At 40.3% G+C, this 27,952-nt stretch overlaps 1 protein-coding gene across 1 annotated transcript in view; it reads left to right on the forward strand.

Annotated features, from left to right (window-relative positions):
* The window catches only part of MAD1L1 (mitotic arrest deficient 1 like 1), an 899,456-nt gene that overhangs the window by 443,386 nt on the left and 428,118 nt on the right, over positions 1–27,952 (forward strand). Inside the window, exon 16 of the mRNA XM_043978850.1 lies at positions 25,947–26,003. Coding sequence (XP_043834785.1) covers positions 25,947–26,003 — 57 coding nt within the window. The remainder of the gene's footprint in view (positions 1–25,946; positions 26,004–27,952) is intronic.

Here is a 27,952-nt window from a genome sequence, read left to right on the forward strand (position 1 = left end):
GACAATGATCATGTATCTCCAAGGGCTTCTGACTAAACGGGAGTCATTGTATTACATTAATATATCATAAATTTGTTCAGCCATTTCTGAATTGATAGGTTTCCCCTTGATTTCCAATTTTTTTTGCCAGTAGAAAAAGAACTATTGTAAACATTTTTGTACCTATGGATCCCTTTCCTCTTTATTTTATGTCCTTGGAGGTAAGCCTAGTCGTGGTATTATTGATGGATCAACACATATGCACAGTTTACTGACTTTTTGGGCCTAGTTGCTAATTACTTTCCAGATTGGCTGGATCAGTTCACAGCTTTACCAGCAGTATATTGGTGTCTCTTTCCAACCATAACCTCTCCAACAGTGACATTTTCCCTTTTTCTCATCTTTGCCAATCTAGTGAGTGTGAAGTGAAACCTCAGAGTCATTTTAATTTTAATTTCTCTCATTATTAGTGATCTGAAGTATTCTTCCATATGGTCTTAATAGCTCTGATTTCTTTATGAAAATTGTCTGTTAATATCCTTTGGCCTTTTATCCTTTGGGGATTTGTGTAGCCTGTCTAACCTATCACAGTTGGGTCATCACTTCACAGCTGTACCTTAAAGTGCTGGAGTCAAGTGTCTTTCTCCTTAGAGACCACAAATAAGCATCTTGTTAGATCCATACTTAATCTGTTTTGGTTTTTTTTCTCCTTACCTGTATGTTGAGTGTTTTCCTAGGGACCTTTTTTTCAACTCTTAGGCTGAGAATATTATCTGTTTAGGATACAGAATTCCACATTCCTCCCCTTACTCCCTTTCAGAATTTTTAGGCCAGCTCAGAAGATGAATGGACCTCATTTGAGTTCACTCACTAGCCTGTTTGGAGATGGCAGCCCTTGTATTAACATAGAGCACAAGGAAGAGAAAACAATGGCTAATCTCTTGGCCAACTCTGTCATTGGCTCATAGTACCCCTTTGACATTGTTCCATTAGCTGGTTAGCATTCTCCTCTCTACCAGTTTAAAATCTTTCTATCCGTCACAGTGAACACTGGGCTTACTTTCTTTGTGATGCCATACCAAGTTGTTCCTTTTCCTTCTTTAAGACAAGGATTCCTTCTTTTACCTGAGGCACTTAAAGCTACTCTGTATGTATATAGGTATTATTATCCAGTTGCTTTCTGGCAGGCAGCTATGTTGCTCTCTGTCCTGTCTCCCCTACTAGTGTGTCAGCTCCTTGAGAACTGATATCATACTAGTTGCTCTTGTATGTTCCCTAGTGCTGGGGCACACAGATGTTTAATAAGTGCAAAATGGGTCGATGGTTCCATCCATGTAAAAGATAGAGCTGGGAAAGATCTGGAATAGCATGTGGAGCTTCTCGATAGCAAAGAGCCACTTGTTAACTGGAAGCTTTTGTCTCTTTGTATCTTCTGCCTCTTTTTTGTGTCACTTAATTGGGTATTTGTGTATTAATCCCCCCGTAGATAATCCAGGCCAGCAGAAACAGATCCGTGTTTCATTTGACACCCAATTTCCTCCCCAATGTCTCTTGCATCTTTTGAATGACTCAAGTAGATTCACCATTCTTTAGAGGAGTAACGGTGCTGCTAGTGGGCAGTGCTGAACTCTCCCTTTTTCTGCTTAGCAGGCAGCACCATAATTTGAATGAACATCCCAAGGAAAAATCAGGGATAAATCAGGTGCTCTGTCAGCTCCTTTTTCTGATATCACTGCAGAGTTTAGCAAGAAAGAAACTCAAACAGATGCTTTTTCTAGTTATGAATAGCTCTTACAAATCATTGGATTTCTGATAACAGACAAAAACACAGTAGCACCTGAGTGTCCACATCTACCTGGTAGACATGATTCTCTCCCCCTGAGCCAAGAATACCTGTCTTAATTCAAGGATGTTTGTTTCAGTCTGGGGTCTCTTGTATGTCCTTTTTCTTAAAGGGAAGGTTTCTCTTTCCAGTGTAAGCCCAATGAGCACGAATGCTGGTGTGTTATGGATTCTTTATCCTGACTCTCCTTTCACATCTAACAAAGAGGGAAAAGGAGTAGCATCTATCACGCTGTCACTGTGTGCCAGCCCCTATGCTATGACCTTTCAAAATCTTTTCTTATCATGATGTTTTAAGTTTCCATCAGTATATTTTCTGGGCTTCAGCAGAGGAGTGTCTCAGATAATAGGGTCCTGGTTAAATCATTAGCATCTATTATAGATGCCGAGCATTAATGTTGAAAGAGATCTGGGAAATTACTTAATAGGACTTCATTTTACGAAAGAGAAGGCTCAGGCCAAGAATGTTTTGTGACTTACCTGAGGTCCCACAGGGTTTTTGCCAAGCCTCCATTTGCCCTGACGCTTAGTCTAGGGCCCCTATACAAACTATCATCATTCTGTTTGTACCACTCCTTTGGTCATCTTCATTTTATTGTGAGCTTGTTCAGGACAGACTTTTTGCTTTCTTTGTATCTCCATCATTTAACATGGTGCCCGGCACATATGTGCTTAATGAGTATTTATTGGCTGACCGCACATAAGCTACATTTGAAGATTTCCCAGAGTAGAATCAATGTGGGTGTAATGACAAACCAAAGAAAGATTGTTTTTCCATCAGTCCTGCCAGTCAAACTCATTCTGTGTGAGCCCAGAAGAAGAGGTGGGGAATATGAGTTATATGTTACTTTGTAGGTAATTTTTATTTACTGATGTATTTGGTGTATCCAGAGCAGGGATTGTTTTATTTTTCTCATTTAACCCTCAGTGCCTAGCACAGTGTCTTATATATGATAGGCTCTTAATAGCTCTTAGTGAATTGAATTTTATGCTTTCATTATCAAATAAATAGCCTTTATAGTTTTATAGTTGAGGAAATAGCATAGCTACCACCCTCTAGGAGCTAAAGAATAAATTTTAAAAAGATCAAAAACCCTCCCATGCAGATATTTATTCGGATATTAGATAATGGCCTAGCATTAGCTATATAGATATGTAATATGCTTATTAGTGTGATTTCCAAATTCATTGTATATATTATGTGTGTTTCATGGTCATCTTTCTCTAGAGTTTATAGAAATAAGGGAACATAGCACTTGGCATGGTGCCTGGCACATAGGAGGTGCTTAATCAATGCTTTATTGACTGACTGACCATTCAGTTTTCTGATAAATCATAGGAAGATTTCTGAAGTAGGTATCTTTGACCACTGTATTCTATAGTTGCTCTTATTCTGAAGAAATATTTTCTTTCCCTTCATTTTCTGTCTCACTTGGTTTCACCTAGTGTTTTCTTTTCCTCCATTGCTTCTTTCTCCCCTCTGCCTCTTCTCAAAAGTGTATAAGTGCTAAGGTCACCCTGGAAGAATAGACAGCCTTAAACCTGAACACTGGTTGAGTTATGTGGTCATGAAAGCAACAGAATCTGATTCCTCCAAATGGGCCACAGACTCTGAAGGGCAAGTCCTTTAGAGCCCTAAATAATGTTGCTCACATCAAACCCTTATTTATTTGTACAATGGCTGTGACTTTTTTTTTAGACATCTCTTGGCTATTAGTTCAGGTGATGAAAACATGACACTAGTAAACCTAGTAATAATGGTTTTGAACTCTAAACAACAGTATAAAGAAAAGTATTTTCAAAAAAGGCTATCGCCTGCATTTGAACCCCGTCTATATATCTTACAAATATAAGCATTAACTATTTAATTAAATCCAGCAAACATTCATTTAAGTATTAACTCTGTACATGACACTATGTAAAGAGTTGGGGTGGGAGTGCTATATATTATATATACAAATACATGTAATAGAAGGAAAATTTGAGGAAAGAGAAAACACTCATTAGAGTGATCAGGGAAGGCTTCATGGAGATGTTGCTTGAGATAAAGTGGGTAGATTGAGGAAGGAATTGACTCCTTGTGGACAATGGAAGTGAAAGATGAAGTATTGAACTCAGGATACAGTTTTGGCTAGATCATAGGGCATGTGAAGGTGAATAATATGAAATGAGATTAAAGGGGACCAGAATGTTAAGGGCTTTGAATGTCAGGCTAATTTTTTGTTTGTTTTATACTTTAGGCAGAAGGAAGTCACTAATGATTTTTGAGATCTGTGCCTTTGGAGGTTTCTTTCAGTAGCTATGTGGAGGAGGGTCCTCAGAGGGAGAAACTGGAGGCAGAGAAGCTATTATGAGGGTCCTGATAATAGTCAGTGAGGGCCTGAACTAGGATGATGGGTATGTGATTAGAGAAAAGAAAACAGATATGAGAGATGGAGTGGAGGTAGAATTGATTGGGTTTGCTCAATTAGTTGTGCGGGATGAGGGAGAGATAAGAGTTGAGGCTAAAGACATAGTTAGCATTCTGGGTGCTTGGAGAATGTGAGTGTCCTCCGCAGAAATAGGAAAGTTTCCATTAGCGGTGGGTTTGAGAGGGAATAGAGGAGGGAGAGAGAGAGATGCTCTATTTTAAATGTGTTGAGTTTGGTATGCTTATGGGATATCCAGGAAGAAATAGCCACTAGGCAGCTGACAGGGTATGATTACAGTTCAAGAGAGAATAGGACTAGGTATATAGATTTTGGAATAAGCTACATGAGGATGATTATTGAACCCTTTGGAGATGAATAAATGTTGATGCATGAGAACACTAAGGGATAGTATAAAGGGAAAAAAGAAGGGGGCCAAATCATACTCTCTAGAAATATCCATGCTAAAGGAGCAGGAAATAGGTGATGATACAGAAAGGAGAAGGAGAATAACAAAACAAGTAGGAGGAGAACCAGGAGACAGTAATGTCTTGGAAGCCCTCAGAGGAAAGTGCATTCAGGAGTATGGGGTTACCAACAATGCCAAAAGCCATAGAAGGAGAAAGAGGTTGGGAAGATGCCATCATATTTAGCAGGTGAGTGTGTTGGTAACCTTGGAAAGAGTAGTTTCTTTCAAGTGATGTGAAGCCCAGTTAGAAAAAATTTGAGCAGTGTGTAGGTGGTAAGAAAAAGAACAGAGGGAGTTCTTTCCAGGAGTCTGGTAGTGAAAAGAAGCGATATAGCACCAAAAGCTGAAAGGAATGCACGAACAAATGAAGGGTGTTTTTATTTATTTTTTTTATTCTAATTTTATTTGTTTTTTGTTTTTTTTGGTGGGACAATGGGGGTTAAGTGACTTGCCCAAGGTCACACAGCTAGTAGGTGTCAAGTGTCTGAGGCCGAATTTGAACTCAGGTACTCCTGAATCCAGGGCCGGTGCTTTATCCACTGCGCCACCTAGCTGCCCCCTGAAGGGTGTTTTTAAAGAACAGGATAGAGAATTTTTTTACTATAGTAGGAGCAGGAGGGAAGGGGAGGGGGCAGAAGGAGGGTGAGAGATAAAGAGGGAGGAAAGGAGAGGGGGAAGAAAAGAGTGGAGGAGCAAGGTGGGGAGGGGAGATTGAGTAGGAGGTGTGCTTCATGATCTTGATCCATGTGTGAGATTTGACAAAGTAGTAATGACAATAGAACAAAGGGCCAAGGAATTCAAGGGCCAATGCTAGTGTATAACAGAATGGGTCATTTAGAGGGCCAAGACACTGTGGAGAACAAAATGAGCCATAGTGGTGAATTAAGAGAAGACAGAGGTATGAAAGGAATGGAGATTTTGCAGTACTGTTAAAGATTAGGTTGATGACAAAAAATTTAAAAAAATAAAAATTAAAAAAGGGGCAGCTAGGTGGCGCAGTGGATAGAGCACCCACCCTGGATTCAGGAGGACCTGAGTTCAAATCCAGACCCAGATACTTGACATTTACTAGCTGTGTGACCCTGGGCAAGTCACTTAACGCTCATTACCCCGCCCCCCCCAAAACAAAACAAAACAAAAAAAAGATTAGGTTGGTGAGAGGGATGAAACAGAAGGGAAGAAGGAAATATGAATAGGTGAATTTATCAGAAAGGGAAATTTTTAAGTTCAGAATACTGGAGGTCACATAGTTATGGATGATAATGAGAGCTACGGTATGACCAATGCTGTGAGTGGCTGAGGTGGAATGAAACTGTTTGGAGTTCCAGTGTGGAGCTAAACACTGGGGCCAAGAGGTAGGTAGGAAATATGGAGGGTTCAGCATCCATTCAGTCTGTCTCCCCACTCGCACTCCTCCTCTCCCCCCATGACTAGAATTATATTCCTTCCATCATAACTCTTACTTTTGGAATCCCTTACTACATTTCAGACTCAGCTCACGTGTTACCCACTGCATGTCTTGCCCCACATCCCCATAGGTAATATATCCCACCCCCCCACCCCCCGCAACAATACATCTTAAAATATTTTGTACATTTGTATTTCTTCTTTTGCTTTTGGAGAATCTAAACTAATGGAGGGCAAGGGCTGTTTTTGTTTCACCAGCACCAAACATAGTGTCTGGCATGTAGAAGGAACTTATTTTAATAAGTATTTGATGAGTCAGACTGAATAGACTCAAAATCTTAGAAACTGGAATAACTCAATCATCTCCTGTTTGAACATTTCTATTGATCATGAATTCATGGTCTATGCATTCCATTTGTACATTCGTAGACCCAGGTAACTAGAAAATCCTTCCCTATAGTGAATGGAAATTTTCATATCTATAACTTCTACCCATTGACTGCAATTCTGTTCTCTAGGATCAAAAAAGAATAGGATTGTAAGGCTAGAATTGTCAGGGACCTTAGAGATCACCAGATTTAGCTCCCCATATTTTACAGATGACTAGTGTTCTCTCTAATATACTACACTTCTTCCTAAAAGGACAAACCATTCATTTCCTTCTGATGATAGGCAGTTTTCCCTAGCACTTCCTCAACTCAACTTGGGCCATCACTTCTGCTCCCTCTCTACCTGAAAATTGGATCCTGGCACTCCCTCTTGGATTTGATAGGCCAGCCGTGGCTTGCTTGGGTCTGGGCATTGCCAACTTTTCCCTGAGATCTCTATCCATGTGTATGCTTCTTTCTTCCTCCCTTTTCCATCCTCCCCTACTCCACCTGGCACCCCCATCTCCTTTTATTTATTTTCCACCACTAAAATACAAGCCCCTTGAGACAGGGACTGTCTAGTATACTTTTATTGGTGTCAGTGCTCAGCACAGTATTTGGCACACAGTAAGCACTTAATAAATGCTCTGTCATAGTTGGGTATTGCTCTCCTGCTATGGCACAATTATAGCCCAGGAACTACAGAATTACAGCTCAGGCTGTTTGCTTTGCATGTAAACACTCTCTCTCCTTTTCTCCATTAATCAAAATCTTACTTGTATTTTGAGCTCTAATGTAGGACCTTTTCTCCTCTGTGAAGCAGTCCCTGGCTAAATCAGGCTTTCTCTGAACTTTATAGTTAGTATTATGCAGTTTAACATTTACTTTTTTCATTTGTATTAGTTCATGAAAGAGTAGCCTCAGTTTACAAGGTGAAGCTCTCTATCATATAATCATTCATTAAACCTTTGCTGAGGTGCAAACCTTTGAGCTAGGCTAGGAGTACACAGAGAGTTATGGAAAGGTTGGGTTTGTGTAAAAAGTAATGTGGCTATATCCTCTCTGCCAAGGAATTTAAATTTGGTAGGAAAAAATGCAACAAATTCAAAAGTAACTACAGTGAAATATAGAGAGAATTTTAAGTGCATAAGAAAGATTCTGTATAAAGTGCTAGGAAGTTTAGCCTTTCTCCTAGTTTTTTGGTTTTTTTTGTTTTTGTTTTTTTTGCAGGGCAATGGGGGTTAAGTGACTTGCCCAGGATCACACAGCTAGTAAGTGTCAAGTGTCTGAGGCCGGATTTGAACTCAGGTACTCCTGAATCCAGGGCCGGTGCTTTATCCACTGTGCTATCTAGCCGCCCCCTCTCCTAGTTTTAAAGTAGGTACACTATTAAAATTTTGTTCATTGATAGAAAAATTTTAAATTTCCTCTCTTGTCTCTGTGTATTTGGAGGGTAGAAGGAAAATGACCCTCTTTGCATTTTCTTCTCACATACTCCACCCCTCCTTCTTTATATGAAGAGACTAATGTAGCTGAGGTAGGGGCATACTTTAAATAATTTTTTTTTTTTGGTTATAAGGAGCCACTAAAGGCAGTTGCTGTGTTGGCCAATAACATTATTGTAAATATGCTACATCAAGTCTTTGAAATTTGCTACCTTGCAAATATGCTACTAAATAAAATAGAATAGAAATGATGATTCATTCATTCATTAAGCATCTATTACATCTTTATCATGTACCAGGAACTGGGTCAGGTGCGGGGAATAGAAAGACAAAGCAAACAATCCTGCCCTCAAAGGAGTTTCTATTCTATTTAGGGAAAATAATGTTTACACAGAAAATGTAAAATTAATGCCAAGTACATACAAAGGTATTTCCCAGGGAGGGTACTGGTTACTAAGGGAATCAGGATAGAAGGATAGACTTCTTGTGGGAGGTCACATTTGAGAAGAACTTTGAACACAGCTAGGGATTTTGTGAGGTGGAGGACAGAGGTTTGCATTCTCAGTATTGGGAACATCCCAAGCCCTGATTTGTGTTGGTGTTGTTCAGTCCTGTCTGAATCTTTGTTGCTATTTTCTTCTCCTGCTCATTTTACAGATAAGGAAACTGAGGCAAACAGTTAAGTGACTTGCCTAGGCTCACACAGCTATTAGATGTCTCAGGCCAGATCTGAACTCAGAAAGATGAGTCTTCCTGACTCTAGACCTCATAACTGCCCCATAGGTGTATGAGATGTTCAGGGAGGACCGGCACCCCTCATGTTACGACTTGTTGGTGTGAGGTGTTCATCCACCTTTGGTGTCTGCCTGTCACTCAGTTCTCACCTTTAGCTCCAAGAAACCGTAGCATGCCCCGCAACCACACCCTGGTAAAGCATCTTGGGAGATATGCTAAACCAGGTCGATGGTATCCAACAGGCCTCAAACCATCAGTGAGTTAGGGGGATGCCTATCCCAAGCATGTGAAGACTTCCCCTGGTGGAATGGGAAGATGAAAACTACTTGTTCCAGTGGCCAGGAAGAAGGCAGCTGATGCAGGTGCTGTGGAGTGCTTAGAGACTGGTCAGACATCAAAGACACCAAAGCATCACTGCATCCTGGCCCATCCCCAGTGGTCTTGACTTTTGTCTTTGTTTTGTTTGTTTTTTGCAGGGCAATGAGGGTTAAGTGACTTGCCCAGGGTCACACAGCTAGTAAGTGTCAAGTGTCTGAGGCCGGATTTGAACTCCGGTCCTCCTGAATCCAGGGCCAGTGCTTTACCACTGCGCCATTTAGCTGCCCCCTTGACTTTTGTCTTACCACTGGACTTCAGTGACTCTGGAAGACAGAATGAGGCTGATGACTTTGTGCAATTTTGCCTCGTTTAAATTCAATTCACGTTCAAATCAAGACATCACCCTGTAAGGGTTCTCTTCAAAAACAAAGGATGAACAACAATTATTCGGTGCAAATGCCTAGACATTGACGATGGAGTGATGTGTGAGCATCGGCAAGTAAATTGATATGGCTGTACCATAGAGATCGTGAGGGGAATAATATGTGAAACAACTGGAAAGACAAAAGTAAAAAGGTTGTGAAAAGCTTAAAATTACAAGCAGAAGAATTTCTATTTCATCCCAGTAGTAATAGGGAGCCATTTGAGGTTGGTTATCAGGGATGGGAATAGTCAGTCCTATGACTTAGGAAGATCACTTGGCACCTCTATAAGGGATGAGCTGGAGTGAGGAAAGCTAGAATAGGCGGCCATTGCAGTGATCCCTATTAGAGGTTATGAAGGCCCGACTTAGGGTGGGAACTGTGTGAGTGGAGAGAAGAGAATATATGTTAGATATGATAAAGAGGAAAAAAATTAGCATACTTTCCAACTGATTGGAAATCTGGATTGATGTTGAGATTGTGAGCTGCAGTAGTGATGGTACCCTCAATAATAACAGAGAACTTATAAATTTTTTTTTTTAAATTTTTGTGGGGCAACGAAGTTTAAGTGACTTGTCCAGGGTCACACAGCTAGTAAATGTCAAGTATTTGAGGCCGGATTTGAACTCAGGTCCTCTTGAATCCAGGGATGGTGCTCTATCCACTGTGCCACCTAGCTGCCCCCATAGACATCTTGAATCCAACTGAATTTCCCCCTCAAACTCTTCTCCATTCCTACCTTCCATATTACAGTAGAGGACACTACCGTCCTTCCAGATACTCAGGCTCATAACCTAGGTATCATCCTTGACTCCCTTTCCCCACTATATAGCCAATCTAATGCCAAGGCTTATTCAGTTTTCCTTCCTTCCTTCCTTCCTTCCTTCCTTCCTTCCTTCCTTCCTTCCTTCCTTCCTTCCTTCCTTCCTTCCTTCCTTCCTTCCTTCCTTCCTTCCTTCCTTCCTTCCTTCCTTCCTTCCTTCCTTCCTTCCTTCCTTCCTTCCTTCCTTCCTTCCTTCCTTCCTTCCTTCCTTCCTTCCTTCCTTCCTTCCTTCCTTCCTTCCTTCCTTCCTTCCTTCCTTCCTTCCTTCCTTCCTTCCTTCCTTCCTTCCTTCCTTCCTTCCTTCCTTCCTTCCTTCCTTCCTTCCTTCCTTCCTTCCTTCCTTCCTTCCTTCCTTCCTTCCTTCCTTCCTTCCTTCCTTCCTTCCTTCCTTCCTTCCTTCCTTCCTTCCTTCCTTCCTTCCTTCCTTCCTTCCTTCCTTCCTTCCTTCCTTCCTTCCTTCCTTCCTTCCTTCCTTCCTTCCTTCCTTCCTTCCTTCCTTCCTTCCTTCCTTCCTTCCTTCCTTCCTTCCTTCCTTCCTTCCTTCCTTCCTTCCTTCCTTCCTTCCTTCCTTCCTTCCTTCCTTCCTTCCTTCCTTCCTTCCTTCCTTCCTTCCTTCCTTCCTTCCTTCCTTCCTTCCTTCCTTCCTTCCTTCCTTCCTTCCTTCCTTCCTTCCTTCCTTCCTTCCTTCCTTCCTTCCTTCTTTTCCTTCCATCTTTCCTTCCTTCCTTCCTTTCTTGCAGGGCAATGAGAGTTAAGTCGCTTGCTCAAGGTCACACAGCTAGTAAGTGTCAAATATCTGAGGTTGGATTTGAACTCAGGTCCTTCCGAATCCAGGGCCAGTCCTTTATCCACTGTGCCACCTAGCTGCCCCCAGTTTACTTTCTTTTTTTTTAAATTTTATTATTTTTTTTTCCCAGTTTACTTTCTTAACATCTCTCTAGTATACCTCCTTCACTGTTCTGACACTGCCATCACCCTGGTGCAGACCCCCCCACCTCTCAGCGGGCTGATTGGCTCCCCTTCCACAAGTCCCACAGCACTCCAGTCCATCTTCCACTCTGCTTTCAAAGTGACCTTCCTGCAGAAGTGACCATATCACCCCACTATTAAAAAATCCCTATTAGTGCAGGGTCAAATACAAAATCCTTTGTTTGGTGTTCCAAGTCCTTCACAACTGGCTTTCCCAGCCCACCTTTTTAATCTTTTTATATCTTATATCCCCTGTCCCATGCCCAGGACACAAACTTTGCTTCCCATTGTCAGTGCCCTCCCTGCTGTTCCTTGTACAGGACACTTTATCCCTCCCCTCTGGGCATTGTCACTGACTGTCCCCCATGCCTGAAACACTCTTCCTCCTCATCTCTACCTGGTGGCTTCCTTGGCTTTCTTCTAGTCCCAGCTAAAAGCCCATTTTATGCAGGAAACCTTTCCTGATCCCCCTTAATTCTAGTGCCTTTCCTCTGTTGATTATCTTTCTAATTTATCTTTTGTGTAGCTTGTTTGTAAATCCCCATTTTAATCATTGCCTCCCCCATTAGACTGTGAGCTCCTTGAGGATCTGGACTGTCTTTTACCTTTCTTTATATCCCCTACACTTAGCACAGTTCCCAGCAGGTAATTGACACTAGATAAATATTCATTGGCTGACTGACTTCTGGAACAGTGTTAATGGGGCAGCTAGCTACTGCCCCAGAAATCTTGGCCAGTGATTTTATCAAGGAATTCCAGAGCTTTCTTTAGTTTATTGTGCTGCTTCTACCTTAGTTCTCTTTCTTCTTTCTCTTCTTTTTTCTTTCTTCACTCTGCCTTGTTGTTATTCTATCCCTTTTCTTCTCTTCCTTTCTTTACTTTTTCTTCAATTTCCCTCTCCCTTCTCCTTTCTTACTCCCCATTTCTCTCTTCCTTTTATTTCCTTCTTTTCCTTTTTTTTCCTTTCTTTTTTAGTGAGGCAATTGGGGTTAAGTGACTTGCCCAGGGTCACACAGCTAGTAAGAGTTAAGTGTCTGAGGCTGGATTTGAACTCAGGTACTCCTGACTCCAGCGCAGGTGCTCTATCCACTGCGCCACCTAGCTGCCCCCTTCTCTTCCTTTTTTAATCTTTTAAAAATTTCCTTGGGGCGGCTAGGTGGTGCAGTGGATAGAGCACCGGCCCTGGATTCAGGAGTACCTGAGTTCAAATCCGGCCTCAGACATTTGATACTTACTAGCTGTGTGACCCTGGGCAAGTCACTTAACCCCCATTGCCCCGCCAAAAACAAACAAAAAATTTCCCTTACTTTTTGTCTCATTTCCCTTTCTCTTTCCTTTTCTTTCCTATGCCCTTCCTTCCCCATTTCTTTCTTGTCTGTTCATCTCTGCCCTTTCTCCTTCCCCTTCTCTTAGCTCCATTCCCCCTTCTCATCCTCTCTGCTCCCCTATTCCTCCTTTTCCCCTTCACTTCCTTCCTCTTTCTTCTCCCCTCCTCTCCTTTCCCTTCCATTATGCTCTAAATCTTGATCCTAATTTGACAGGAGTCCCTAACTCACAGATGTTTTCTCAGCATCATCAGTGATTATGACTATGATTCCAGCATCTCAGTTGCAGTTCTTCAAGTATCACAACATGGATTTAATATCTGAGTTTCCCTGCTTTACTCAAATCCCTTCCACCCCCTTAGTTCACCAGCTGCCTGTATATCTCACACTTGGGGGCGGCATTTTGCTACTACATTTAAAATACAACAGGCATTTACTTGTCTTGAAATTAGCATCCTTGGTTCTTTATACTACTGCTTGGATCTGAAGTATATGCTACTTCATTTGGAGTTTAGCCCCCTTTCTGACTAGTCCTGTTTGACTTAAAGAATTTTCTGTAATAAACCTTTGTTTAAAGTCTTTAGTTTTCTCACAATATGATCAGAATAGACTTGGAGACCACTTTACACAACAATTTTCTCATCAGGCCAGCAGAATATTGAAAATATCCAACTTGCTGGTTGCTTCAGGAGTTATATATTATATACAGTAAATTTTAGCTAGAGTATTTGGTGTCCTACCCAAATCCTTAAAGCTTCCAGCAGGAACTGGACTTCCTGCTGGGTTTGAGCCACTAGTTGCCTGAAAATTAGTAGGGAGTGCTTGATTCCCTGGTGGGTAGTGATTGTTACAAAGCTCATCTCAGGAGCTAGATTTCCACTGGATGCACTCTCTGTCTGTCTTGGATGCTCCTGGGCAGATTACTGCATTTATGGAGAAGCTGATATTTTGAAGATTGCCAGACAGTAGTGTGTTGCCTTGTATTAACCTGCATGTGAGTTGATGGGAAAATGATTCTTTTTTTAGATGACATTTTTCACATTTACCAGTTTGAAGAAGGGTTTAGAGATAGTGTAAAACAAACTGATGCTAATCAATAAGCAAATATTTATTTAGTGTTGTCTTTGTGCAAGGAACTATGGAGGATATCAGAGTCCTTAACACATGGTACCTCATCTAAAACACTTCACAGTGAAGTGAAGCTGGCATATATGCAACAGAAAAGAAGGATGTGAGTAGCTTGGAGAGGCAAATCACTATGGGTTGGATTGGTTAAGGAAATCTTTATGTAGGAATTGGGATGTAGACTGGGACTTGATAGATGGGTAAGAATTAGAATACAGAGAATAGGACATTCCTGGAGGAGGGAAGGATGTGAAAGGGCAGGAGTTGGCATTGTTATTGAATCAATAGTAATATATAGATCAGCTTGGCTAGAGCAAAAAATTTACAAAGGTGGGGGTGGGGATAGTGTGTCTCTCTCCATCCCACCAATTTATAGACAGCTTTAATTGTTAGAAAGTTCACATATTGAGCAAAATATGCTTCCTCCTTATTCCCATTATTAGTCCTAGCTCATTCTGGAGCAATTAAAAAACAAAAACAAAACCCCCAAAACACCAGTCTACATCCTCTTCTTTATTTTTATTTATTTATTTATTTTTTTGGTAAGGCAATTGGGGTTAAGTGACTTGCCCAGGGTCACACAGCTAGTAAGTGTTAAGTGTCTGAGGTCGGATTTGAACTCAGGTACTCCTGACTCCAGGGCTGGTGCTTTATCCACTGCGCCACCTAGCTGCCCCCATCCTCTTCTTTAAATGTTAAAAGACCTTCATTGACCTTATCTCTATTTCAGGGTAACATCACAAGCTCCTTAACCAGATTCTTGTATGACATGGTTTCTAGACCCCTTCAATATTCTCTTAAAGCTTTTCAGAAATATTCTAGTTTGTCAGTCTTAAAACATGAGGCCTAGGTTAGAAGATACTCTTCTATGTCTTCTGACGGACGTACAGTGCCACTTTTGCTTCCTATGATGAGTAGACTATACTTTTATTAATGTAGCCTGTGACTGTATTTGCAATCTTAACAGCCACATCATACTCTTGTTGGCTCATATTAAGCTTTTTATTAAGCTCGTACTTTTTGCCAACATGAATTGATGTGCAGCCAGCTTTTTCCTATTCTTACTTAGTTAATTTTCTCAAGCTAAATCTAAATGTAGGAGTTTAAATTTATCCCTGTTAAATTTCACCTTTCTGATTTTAGTCTTCTCTGTCAGTCCATGGAGGTAATTTTAAATCTATGGTAATCGTGATTCCTTTATTTTTGTGAAATCTGCATGTTTGAGGATACAGCCTTTTCTAATGTCCACTAACTTGACAGCATGGGGAAAAGCCTTATCGTCTTCCATTAAAGATCTATCTTCTAAGCCTTTAATTAATAATCCTCAGGTACAGTCATTTGATCAGCTGTTTCTCTGCCTGACATTTAGCTTATATTTCAAAAACTCTATAAAGATATTACTTGGGATGAATGTGAGACTTGTAACTTTCTGTAGTTAGGGCCGAGTTGCCCAGGCTCTCAGATCAGAAATATGAACCTAAGTAGATGGAGTATGACTGATCTGGAGAACTTCTGTCTGGAACCTGTACAGATGACATGTGATTCCACATTATAAGTGATGACTGGCCTATGTCCAGTACTCCTAACACTGGGAATCTTCCCAGTGCCCACTGGCCCCCAGCTCCAAGGGCTCCTCTCTCATCCCCTCCCAGTTCTTTACGTCTCCCACTTCCCTCCTTTTGGGGTATTCCAAACTATGTATTACAAGTAAAATGTCATAGTGCCTAAAGTTCCTGGAAAACATGAGTTGGAATCCTACCTCAGAGGCTTAAAAACTCTGGGGCTTGAGGCAAGTCATTTAAAGCTCTAGATACCTCAGGCTTACTCAATCAATAAAATGTGGACAGTGACTATTTTCTATTGTAGTGAGGATCAAGTGAGATAATGGTTTTAAAGCATCTTGAGCTCTTTAAGGACTATGTAGATGTAGCAGCTGCTGCTCTGTTGCTACTGATGAGATGAGCTTGTCCATCAGACTTGGCTGTGCCCTGGAAAAGAACTAATGCCTGACCTTTCCTCCTCCCCAAAATGCCTCTCCTCCCCAAAAGTACCAGTGTGGTGCAGTGGAGTCATTGCTAAAAGACCTGTGTGTAAATCCTGAAAGGCTTAACAACTATATGTCATTGAATAAATAACTTAACCTTTCTGAGTCTTAGTTTCCTCATTCATAAGATGAAGGGACCTTATGAACTATAAGGTATCTTTCAGGTTTGTGATTCTGTGATCAAATTCTCCAAGATAATAGAAAATTGCTTTCCTTTTTCTTTCCCTAACATCCAGTTTTGTTTTTGTTTTTTAACTTGTATTATTCTACACAGAGGCCATCTAGTTCTACCTCTTCATTTTATAGAAGAGGAAGCTGAGATCCAAAGAGGTTTAGTGATTGGCCTATGGTTATATAGGTAGTAATTGCCAGAGGCAGGATTTGAACCCAGGTCTTTTGACTCCAGAACAACTACTTTTTAGTTTGGAAAATAATTACAGATGTCTTAAAATGACCACTGATCCAATGATGTTGTTTTTTGTCATTCTGTCTCTGTAAAACAAACCGCTTTTCCCCACCTTGTGAATTAGTGCTTTCATTGTGATTCCTGAAAGCACCATATCATTGCCATCTACCCTTTTTGGGTGTGAATCTTAGCCAACAGAAATTAAACTAATGTTTAAAATCAGGTCTAGAAACTTCTACAGCTTTGCTTTCCTTTCCTCAGGTGGATCTGTATGTAGACTCAAAGAGAATATGCCCCTAAACTCACTTCCAAACCTTTTTTTTCCCTCCACAAACAAATCAGGTTTTATTAATGGTAATAAAATTTACAATAAAGGTCAAGTTAATAGAGCCAGTTGTTCCATCAGCTTGGAATGTCATCTTTTCCTTCATTCCTATTCAAATCCTATCATCTCTTACCACCTCAGCTGAAATTCCTCTTTCTTAGTGGTCTTCCTTTCCTGACCTTCCTAAAGTAATCAATAAATCACAGAATCAAAGATCTTGAAGGATGCTTAGATGCTGTTTAATCTAATCTCCTATTCAGAAACACCCCACCCCCCACCTCCCAATAATATCCCTGGCGAATGGCCATCTAATGCTGCTGAAACAGGTAATGTGGTTTGGAACTTACCAATTCATAAATAGCTTATTCTACTACTGGGCATTACTGATAGTTGAAGGTTGTTGTTTTTTCTTCTGTGATTTTGTATTTACTAATATAAACTATTTATAATAAGATAGAAACTACATATAATATAATGTAACTAACATTTACCTAAATACAATTAGACCTAATTCTGTCTTTCACTATTCCTCTATATGACAACCCTTCCTTCAGTCTAGATGAAGATCGCTATCCTATCCCACCTAAAGGTCTTGTCTTCTCTAAGATCAACCACTTCAGTGTGTTTATGCATAATTCTACTCATCTTAAATGTAGATTTCTCTCATCCCATGTATTAGTTAATATTTCTTTTGTATCATTGTTTTAACTAATATAAATTCAGCTCATCTTTACTCACATTGCTATTTTAAAAAATCTCTTAATAGTGTTTTATTTTTTCCAATTCCATGTAAAGATGGTTTTCAACATGCGTTTTTGAGTTCCAAATTTTCTACCTCCCTCCTTCCCTAACCCCTCTCTAAAGTCAGCAAGCAATCTGATACAAGTTATACATGTACTATCATGTGAAACATATTTCCACATTAGTCATGTTGTAAAAAGAGAATTAAAACAAAAGGGAAAAATTATGAGAAACAAAAAATCTCCCAAAAAGTGAAGATGGTTTGCTTCAATTTGCATTCAGACTCCATAGTTCTTTCTGGATGTGGATAGCATTTTCCATCATGAGTCCTTTGGGATTGTTTTAGATCATTGTACTGCTGAGAGAAGAGCTATGTTGATCATCACACAGTGTTGTTGATACTGTATGCAATGTTCTCCTGGTTCTGCTCACTTCACTCAGCATTGGTTCATGTAAGACTTTACAGGTCTTTCTGAAATCAGCCTGCTCATATAGCACAGTAGTATTCTATTACATTCATATACCACAACTTATACAGCCATTTCCCCAGTTGATCCCCTGTTTTCAATTCTTTGCCACCACAAAGAGAGGTGCTATAAATATTTTTGTACATGTAGGTCCTTTTTCCTTTTTTAAAAATCTCTTTGGGATACTGACCTAGTAGTTGTATGGCTGGATCAAAGGATGTGTGTAATTCAATTATCCTTTGGGCATAATTCCAAATTGCTTTCCAGAATGATTGGATCATCACTTCATAACTCCACCAACAATGCATTAGTGTCCCAATTTTCTCACAACTTCTCCAGTGTTTATCATTTTACTTTTCTGGCAGATTAGCCAATCTGATAGTTGTGAGGTCGTACCTCAGAATTGTTTTTATTTGCATTTCTCTAATCAATAGTGACTTAGAGCATTTTTTGTTGTTTGTTTTTTAGTGAGGCAATTGGGGTTAAGTGACTTGCCCAGGGTCACACAGCTAGTAAGTGTTAAGTGTCTGAGGCCGGATTTGAACTCAGGTACTCCTGACTCCAGGGCCGGTGCTCTATCCACTGCGCCACCTAGCTGCCCCAAGCATTTTTATATGACTATAAGATAGCTCAAATTTCTTCATCTGAAAACTGCCTATTCCTATCCTTTGACCATTTCTCAAGTGGAGAATGACTTGTAGTCTTATAAATTTGACTCAGTTATATTTTTGAGAAATAAGACCTTAATAAAAAGTAAAAAGAAAAAAAATAGGCTGTAAAAATTATTTTCCTGCTTTCTACTTTCCTTCTAATCTTGGTTGCATTGGTTTTGTTTGTGTAAAATCTTTTAAATGTAATGTAATTTGCCCATATTGTTCACAAGAAATAATAGGAAACTATGTTTAGTGTCTTGCCAAAATCAAAGTGTACTATGTGTATGGTAAACCTCATATCTAACAGTTTTATGATATTGTCTCAAAAGGATTTGAATGTTTACCATGACTTTTTCTTAGCTTCCCTGCTGGATTTTAGTGATTTCTTCTTTATTTTCTAAGTGCTTATTTATTCATTCAGTAAATATTGAGTTCCTACTAGGTTTGAGGCATTGTGCTAAGCAACATATAATAATTCAATCTGGAATTTTCCTCACGATTGCTCCCATTCATATATCAACTATTAAACAATTATTACCTTCTGGTGGGAAAAATGCACGGTGCTTTGGGAGATACAAAAACAATTCCCTGTCGGTGTAGAACTTAGGATAGAATGGTTTGTGACAAAGGCAGAGACAGATATATAGAGATATATCATGCCTATAATACAGAAAAGACTATGAGCATAAAAAAATGGACAAAGTGCTTCAAGATGTGAGGAAGGAATACATAGCTTTTATTGGCAACTCCTAACTGTTACTGTTTGTATATTCTTCATGTTCTCACAGTCACCAGGACATCATACCATCTCTTCTCTTGTTTCCTTGAACTGTTATTTATGCTATTTATTTTTGTTAATTTTTCAGGTTTGCAGATTATCCCTCTAACTAGATTGTAAGGTCTTTGAGGGCACTGTCTCTTACTCCTTTGTGTTCCCCAAAACAACAGCATGGCCCTTTGTACATAGTGGGCACCCAATAAATATCTGTTTGCTGAATTTGAAAGAGGGAACACTTCTTAGGAAATAAGCTTGGTACTCCTTAATTTTGTAATAATGATTAAAAGAAAGAAGAACCTTGCATAGTGACTCTCTTTCAAATGACAGGAAAGAAAAAGCCCACACTGGGAAATTAAATGGAGACTGTTTTGGTAAAGTAACATTTGAATTCTCCAATTTAAATGTGCTTTACTCATTTTGCATTACCAGTTAGGTTATTAAATTCGATTCCTCCAGTGCCTGGAATGTGAGTGAATAGAGTTGCTATGGGAACGGCAACTTTCTGTATACAGTGACTTTTGCAAGTTGTGCTTAAAAAGCAAAAGCCATTCATTCATCAGGCTTGCCAATAGAGCACTGTTGCTGGGCGGGAGTTTCTGCTACACCCAGATTGCTGTTCTAGAGACAGAACAGGTGGGCTCACCTTTCTAACATGTACAGGTGTATGACTTTCAAAAAGCATGCGGTATTTTGGTGTATTCAGTGTTTGTGTGTATAATTATTCAATTCCACTGCTCCAAGCTGTTGGTATTGAGCTTTAATTGCACACCTATTTTGTGACCGTGCCTGAATATGGAGCAGTGAATTGAATTACTGCAGGTTCAGCAGGGTGCACTTAGATCTGTTCATTGTAGAGTGAAGGGGGGAGAAGGTTAGAAAGATATTGTTCACTAGTGATTGTGGAGCTTAATTACTTCCTGTGAGTGACTCTTTCCCTTGAATGACTCGTTCATCATGTAAGTCCATTGGCTACCAGTTCATTTCTAGAGGTTTGGGGCTGTTGATGTGAACAATTGAGCCACCTGTCTTATAATGAACAGATTGTAATGGGTTGATTCATTAAGCTCTTGTGCCTTAATAATCCTCCCTGACCACACTCTGGTCTCTGAGTCTGAGCTTCTTGTCCCTGTGACTTCCACCCACATGCAGCTTAGCTGGCAGCAGTGTTCTTGATCTTTGTGATTCACACCACAATATCAGCTGGTGTGTCTTTCCCTTCCCCTCCATGCCGCTCTTCCGCCACCCCCCCCCCCCCGCCCCCTCCATATTTGCTTTTGAGGGTTTGAAATATTCCCCTGTCAATCGCAAGTACTGTGTTGGGAAGATGTTTAAGGAAAAGCATTACCTCAAAGGGTACAAGGAAGAAATCTGAATAACTCAGAAATGTCGTTCTGGTTTCAACATTATGTGCCATGATTATGGTTGTTTGGTCAACTCTCTTCCTGCATTACAACCTTGAAGAGATGTGACTAAGACTGCTAATGGGCTTCTCACCAGGTTGACCTTCACATTTGTGGGTGACAAAGGTGATTTTTGTTTTTACGTATCCCAAAAAGAAAGCTTTAAAACACAGTCTGGGGCAACTAGGTGGCGCAGTGGATAAAGAACCAGCTCTGGATTCAGGAGGACCTGAGTTCAAATTTGACCTCAGACACTTGACACTAGCTGTGTGACCCTGGGCAAGTCACTTAACCCTAATTGCCCTGCAAAAAAAAAAATAGATAGATAGATAAAACACAGTCTGTAGGTAACAGATTTTGGCTGCTGACCCAACTCCGTTTCATTCTTCAGTTCAGGTAAGGGGCTCCTTTTTGGGAGTCCTTACTCCATTGTGTTTTATACTATGTCTCACTTGTGGTCAGCTCTTCCATAATTCCTGGGTTAATGGCAGGGATCTTGGCTTTTTTTTTTTCTCCCCAGTCTCTGAACCACTTCAGTAAGAGGATTGTGGTTGAGGCAGCTAGGTGGCGCAGTGGATAGAGCACCGGCCCTGGAGTCAGGAGGACCTGAGTTCAAATCCGGCCTCAGACACTTAACACTTACTAGCTGTGTGACCCTGGGCAAGTCACTTAACCCCAGTTGCCTCACTTAAAAAAAAAAAGAGGATCGTGGTTAAGTCTTGCCAATGTTTAAGCAGAAAGAGTTCATTACAGTGGAGGCAGCTAGGTGGTACAGTGGATAAGGTACTGGCCCTGGAGTCAAGAGTTCAAATCCGGCCTCAGACACTTGATACTTACTAGCTGTGTGACCCTGGGCAAGTCACTTAACCATTGCCCTGAAAGAAAAAACAAAACCCAAAAAACAAAAAATCAAGAGTTCATTAGAAGGGGCAGCTAGATGGCGCAGTGGATAGAGCACCGGCCCTGGAGTCAGGAGTACCTGAGTTCAAATCCGGCCTCAGACACTTACTAGCTGTGTGACCCTGGGCAAGTCACTTAACCCCAATTGCCTCACTTAAAAAAAAAAAAGAGTTCATTAAAGTTACCATTTCATTGAGTGGAGGGAGAATGAAAGTCAAATGTGAAAACTAAAATAGAATCTTCTTGGAGTCAAGGCCTGTGCCTTCTGTGCTCTTTGTACCTCTTCCCCCACCCCCTTCAACAAGTAGTTCTCTACATCCTCTGTCAGTGACCTCTTTCTTCAGTTCTTTGGTTCCTTGTATCTCTTGCGCTGGTCACTTGAGTGTAGATTAGAAGAGAGTTTTCTAGGGCGGGCGATGGGGAGAAACAGCCCCTTTTTCCACTGAGTTCCCATCATGTGATGTGACTGCTGATTTGCTTGAGTAAAAAATGAAGGGAGGAATAGTGTGTGATTTATACTGGTAAAGAGTGAAGGGTTTTGTGGAATGTAAAAATGAAACTTTCCCTTTATTGTTGCAAAGGAAGCCCTTTAGATCAGAGAAACTGGTTTCTAGAAGCTTTACATCCGTATACCTTTCCTGCTCACCTCAATGTTTTCTTATATTCTGTGGTAGTTGGCAGGCTTTCAGAAGCATTCTGATTAAGTGAGATGTTTAGTAAGTTCGAAGCCTAATTTCTCTTTCCTAATTAAAAACGTGTGTCTGTCATGCTTTTGTTGATTAATTTACATTTTCTAGCAGTCTAGCTGGAATATTGCTGTCAACTCTTTTGACTGGTGGCATCTAGCTACTGAAGAGGTTGGTAGTCTAGAATTCAGAATCATATTGAGAGTAAGGAGGGCCAAGATGAGGTTGACCCCAGGTAAGGTTTTTGTAAGGTTAGAATCTGTACCTTGGGTCTGTTGAAGAAGGCACTGTTTCTAGTTGTTTCTTCTGATTTACTATGTTCATTTTTAGGAAGTGTGATTCTGTTTAAAAATTAATTTTTACTCTCCTCCCTTTATTCTCTCTGTGAGTATGAGTGTGTGTATATTTAGAGTTTTATAAGTAAACCGTTTACTCTGTGTATCTAAAATTATGAGATGGAATTTCCTTTGTGGTATAAAAACTAACTCTAGAGGCAACTAGAAATGAGCACCACTTCCAGTTTTTTAAAAGAATGTCAGTCACTTTTTTTTGTTTGTTTGTTTGTTTTTAGTGAGGCAGTTGGGGTTAAGTGACTTGCCCAGGGTCACACAGCTAGTAAGTGTTAAGTGTCTGAGGCCAGATTTGAACTCAGGTACTCCTGACTCCAGGGCTGGTTCTCTATCCACTGCGCCATCTAGCTGCCCGACAGTCACTTTTAAATAAACGTACGTGTGTGTGTGTGTGTGTGTGTGTGTGTGTGTGTGTTTATATGTTCATGCTTCTCTGTTTACTTCTGCCTGGGAGAAAACCCGATGCAAGTACTGGATACATTAGTACAGAGTTTGGGTTCGTGAGTATAGCCATTTGGCACTTGCTTACTAATGAATTTGTTCACACTTTTTATAGGATTAAGCAGCTTCTCCACCCCGCCCCCCCCCATTTCATTGGATTATGCCTTGTAGTGACATTGCCTAGTCCTGTAAAATATCTGAGAATATGAACTGTTAGAGTGATTGTGTTCTCTTGCTGCTAGCACAAGAAGTTGTAGGTTCAAAACCTCTTCATGCAGTAATAAGCCTCCTAGACATACTTAAGGACTTATTCCAACACATTCATTCTCTTTTAGTCCATCCTAGGAAAAAAACAAACAAACAATTTCTTCCCCTAAAGAAAATCTTTTGCAAACACACTTGCCAAAAATATGCTTTGTATTACCTTTCTGTTTGTTTTTTTCCCCTGGCTGCCTTGGTGTTGATATAATTCTTCCTGATTAAATATTTGTGCAAAATTTACTCTCAGGTGCCAGGGAATTTACAGACAGTCCCCTTGGTCCTGTAGCATCAAACCTTGTGGAAATAGTATTTTTTGCTTTGTTCTTGAATCTTTCTTTTCTCCCTTGCTCTCATTCCACCTTCCTATCCAGCCCCAACATCTCCAGCCGTGTTTACTTAAAGCATTTCATTTCCTCATGCTCAGTTCTAGGCTTATGCTAAAACCACATCCATCTTGGCAGAGCTCAAAGTGTTTTAGTAACATGCTGTATTGTTATAGCTTTTTCACGGATCAGACCAACAACTTTCTTGGTGCCTCTGCTGAGAGCTGAGGCTAAGGCCAGTGGGACTATGTATAATTACATTTGCTTGGAGGATTTCAGTCTCATATTCACCACACTACATGTTGAAGTCTTAGATGGGTAGTTTGGGAGTTTTTTGCTTGTTTGTTTGATTTGGTATTATTTCAGTGAGCTTTCCTTTTTGGGGTTAATATTTTTCTTTTTTTATTGCTTTGACTTACCGTGTTTAGAAAACCTAGCTCACACACTGCAGAAATGTGGCAGTGAGATTTTAATGAATATCCAGGTATAGCAAGAGTATTTATTTATCTGTAGGAGAGAAACATTCTACTTGGATTTTGTTTTTTGTTAATCTTTTGAAAAGTTAGATGAAATGATTTCTTTAAGCCAACTAACTCCATTAAGCATTTATTGAGGCCTTTTTATGTACAGGATAAAGCACTGTGCTAGTCTTCATGCAGCTTACAGTCTAGTAAGGATGATAAGACAAAATAGAAATAACTTTATTACAGAGTGAATCTTAATAAGTGTTACCAGAAGAGTTGAAAACAACATGCCCATGAAGTCTAAGGCACTCTGCAGCAGCACAAGGATAACCCATTATGACATTTTTCATAGGCTTTGTTTCAGTTAACTAAACAGAAATATTTATCAAGTGCATATTATGTGTCTGGTATATGAGGAGGCGAGTGAAATACTTTCTACCCCCAGATTTCTCCTTACTTTCATTCCCTCCTTGAAGAGTTTTCATTGATCAGGATTCTACCTGTGTCCTATCCCTAATAATAAAGCATCATCTTTTCCCTTTAGAGTCTCTGAGACTTCTATTTGTGTCCATCTGCTCCCTGTGACATACTATAGGAGTCTTATTGATGCCCATCTGTTGATAGTGTCATTCCCTTCAGTAATTTCTTTTATGAAGACTTGCCTTTCTTCCATTGGATACTAAAGCTTTCTCTGCAAGGATACACTGCCAGTGGTGTACACTGCCAGTTGTTTCATATGGTCACCTAGATGTATATGGAGGCTTAGACAGTGGTGATGATAAGGGACATGCTCGGCCTTTGACATCTTCAGCCATGCTGAGCGGTAGACAACTCAGGGCTATAATCCTATATATCTCCTTCCTTTCTAAGCTGAACATCTTAAAGTAACTGTCTGTGCTTGTTTGTCCCTCCTTCCTTTTACTCATTCCTTAGCCCTCTGCATTCTGGGTTCCAACCTCATTACTCAACTGAAATTGCCCCCTTCAGCATTATCAGTGCTCTCTAAATGATAAGATCTATTGGTCCTCTCTCAGTCCTCAGCCTCCTTGTCCTCTCTCTGGCATTTGAGGTGATGAACCACTCTCTCCTGCAGGATACTCTCTCTTCTCTGGGCTTTCAAGACAGTCTTCTTTCCTGCCTCTTCTACTTGTTTGTCTTCTACTTCTCAATCCCCTTTGCTGTATCATCGTCCATATCATACCCTAAACTGTGGATGAACTCCAAGAGTCTGCCCTGGGCATTCTCTCCCTCCACTCTCTTCAGAACCTCATCAGCTTCCACGGGCTCAGTTATCATCTCTGTGCTTAGGACTCACTAATCCCACATCATCAGCAATCAATTGAACATTTTGAATTGGCCATTTCATAGACCAACTCTACATGTCCAAAACTGAATTCATTATCTTTCCCTCCCAATCCTACCTCTTTCTCATATTTACCTTTTCCTCTTAATTGCAGTCTCCCCGATTGGCAGCTTTGGCACCCAGACACCTCATCAGTTGCCAAATGCTGGCATTTCTGTCTCCACAGCCTCCTGCATCTGTACTCACATAGATACCACCTGATTCAGGCTCTTCTCCCTTCTCACTTGGATGATTTGCAGGGACCTCCTATTTGGTTTCCCCATTCAATCCACCTTCTACACAACTTCCAAAGTGGTTTTCCTTGGCTGAAGATCTCATGATGTCCCTCCTCTACTCAGTAAACTCCACTGGCTGCTCCCTTTTGCATCTAGGATAAAATAGAAATTCTTTTTTTTCTTTTAAAGACCTTTCCATGGAAAATATTATTATTCCCAGTTGACAGATGAAAAAGCTAAGGTTTATCAAGAGTAGTGACTTAACCAAGGTCAAGTGTGAGAGCCAGGACTTGAACCTAGGTATTTTTTATCTCACCTGTCGCTTGAGTTCCAATACAATTATAATTAATTGGTACTACTTACTTTTTCAGGAGTTCTAAAGGTCTCAAAGCTAAAGGCTGTGAGAAGGTCTGATCACTAAGCATAAGGCCTTATAGTAACTTACAAATATTGGTTTGCTCTGTCTTTAACCCTGTCCTCTCCTTTTCTTGAAGGTTCAACTATCCCAAGCCCTAGAAGAATTGGGAAATCAGAAAGAAAGAGCTGAAATGGTAAGTTTCCATGTGCTTCTGTCAGGCATTGTCATGATAATCTTTGGCCCCTAGCATGTAAATCCTGTCCTGTTAAATGATTTTTGCTATTTGAAGGCGAGTTACCACCCTGCCGAAACAGGTTGAAAGATTTGTTTGCTTATCCCACTCTTCTTGTTCAGCAAAAGATTTATACTTTGACAAGATTATTTTTGCTGTTCCTTCTTCCAGAACCTTTGTTCCTTCTGTTAGTCTTTGGTTTGAAAGGGTTAATGAAAGCGGCAGATTTCTTTCATAATCTGCTTGCTTCACTTGCTCTCTTAATGTAAGCTTAGGATATGATAAGAGACTTCAAGTAAGCTTAGAGGTAGGGCTTTACTAGTCTGCTTTGATAATGTCTTTTTAAATTTTTGAGCTGTGTTGAGTATTTGGTCCTTGTGTTCACATTTTGAATGTTCATACACAGCATCACATTTTCTTGGCAAAAATACCCCGAACCTGTTTTATTTATTATAATTTAGTATTTCTGGATGCAGCTCTGGTTTTAACTCTACAATAAGTGAAGTGATTGCAGTCACCAAGTTCCAAAATGAGTGGAGGTATCTATGTGAATCTGTCAGTAGATTTTCATAGTCCTTCCCACCCCTTCCTCCACCATCTACCTCATGCTTATAAACTGCTGATATCTGGGAGATGGAGAGTTTGTGAAAGGATGTTCATGTGTCTACCAGAATGCATCTATCCCTATACTCTAAAACCAAATTTAGATAATTATTGAGTTAACTCTGATCTTAGATTAGCTATCCTGCTGCTTTCCTCATTTCCTACAGTTAACTGAGGTGGGAGTATTTAATCAAATTGAGGAATAGGGACAGTTTTAGACAGAGAGCTAGCTCTCCACTGGGTTTCTGTCCTGTGACTTCCTTATTCCTTGATTCTGACTTTGTCAGTAATTCATTCTATAGCGGTTTTTGAGACCTCAGAAGTGTAGAGTTTATTTCCTATTGACTAAGAAGCTGGGAAGGGATGTGTTTTTTGAAGACTGCTGCATCCATTTGAAAAAAAACAACCAAAAAACCAACCCAACCCTGGGGAGATCCTGATGTTGTGTATGTCAACATGCATCTCTTCCTGAATGTTGACCTGAATTGAAACATGCCCAAGGGCCTTGTTTCCTGTAATGTGCACAAGGCCAAGAAGAATTAGAAATGAATTTGTTCTAACCACATGAGAAGGATGTGGAGTGTGGTTAGAAACATTTCAGAAATTGCCCCTAAAGATGTCCTTGAATCTGGAATCCCCAGCCTCCTAAAGAGGCCTTATATGGCATCCAATTAGCTGATTGCTTTACTCTAAGTTTTGCAAGAAAAGAAATCAACAATTCTTTCGATGCTATTTCTTTGGGCAGGGGGGCAAGAGATAGAGGGTAAAGGCTGCTGACATTATGTCTTGTCTTTTTTGGATGCCACATACCACGGATTTGGAGTCAACAAACCACCAATGGATCCTTGGGTGGCTAAGTTGATGTGATTTGAAGAGGCCCTTGACTGTCTCAGTGGATTGCAGATTAAGCTATAATCAGTTGGATGTGTTGGGTTGCGTGTTGGATTTATTAGGACATGTTTTTGAGTCTAGTGGAATCAGCCTGTATTGCTTTATGACTCGCATGTGTAATTGCTGTCCCATCTAGGCCCTACATGCCCCTCCTGACTTGGCCTAATATTGTGATCAAGTACCTTCTGACTAGAATCACTGAGTATGCTATTCTGGAAGTTAAATATGAAGTGTGTGCAGGGGAATGAAGAGGCAGAATTCCTATAGCTGAATCCCTCATTACAGCTGGAGAAATTGTTGAATATAAAGAGATAAAGTATCTTTCCAGGGTTAAATAGGGAGTTAGATGACAGGATCATCTTAGGGCTCAGGTGTGATTCTTGCTACAGTTTTCCTCCCCTCTTCTGCCCTGCTTT

Source organism: Dromiciops gliroides, chromosome 1 (assembly GCF_019393635.1).
Source record: "Dromiciops gliroides isolate mDroGli1 chromosome 1, mDroGli1.pri, whole genome shotgun sequence".
Lineage (NCBI taxonomy): Eukaryota > Metazoa > Chordata > Mammalia > Microbiotheria > Microbiotheriidae > Dromiciops > Dromiciops gliroides.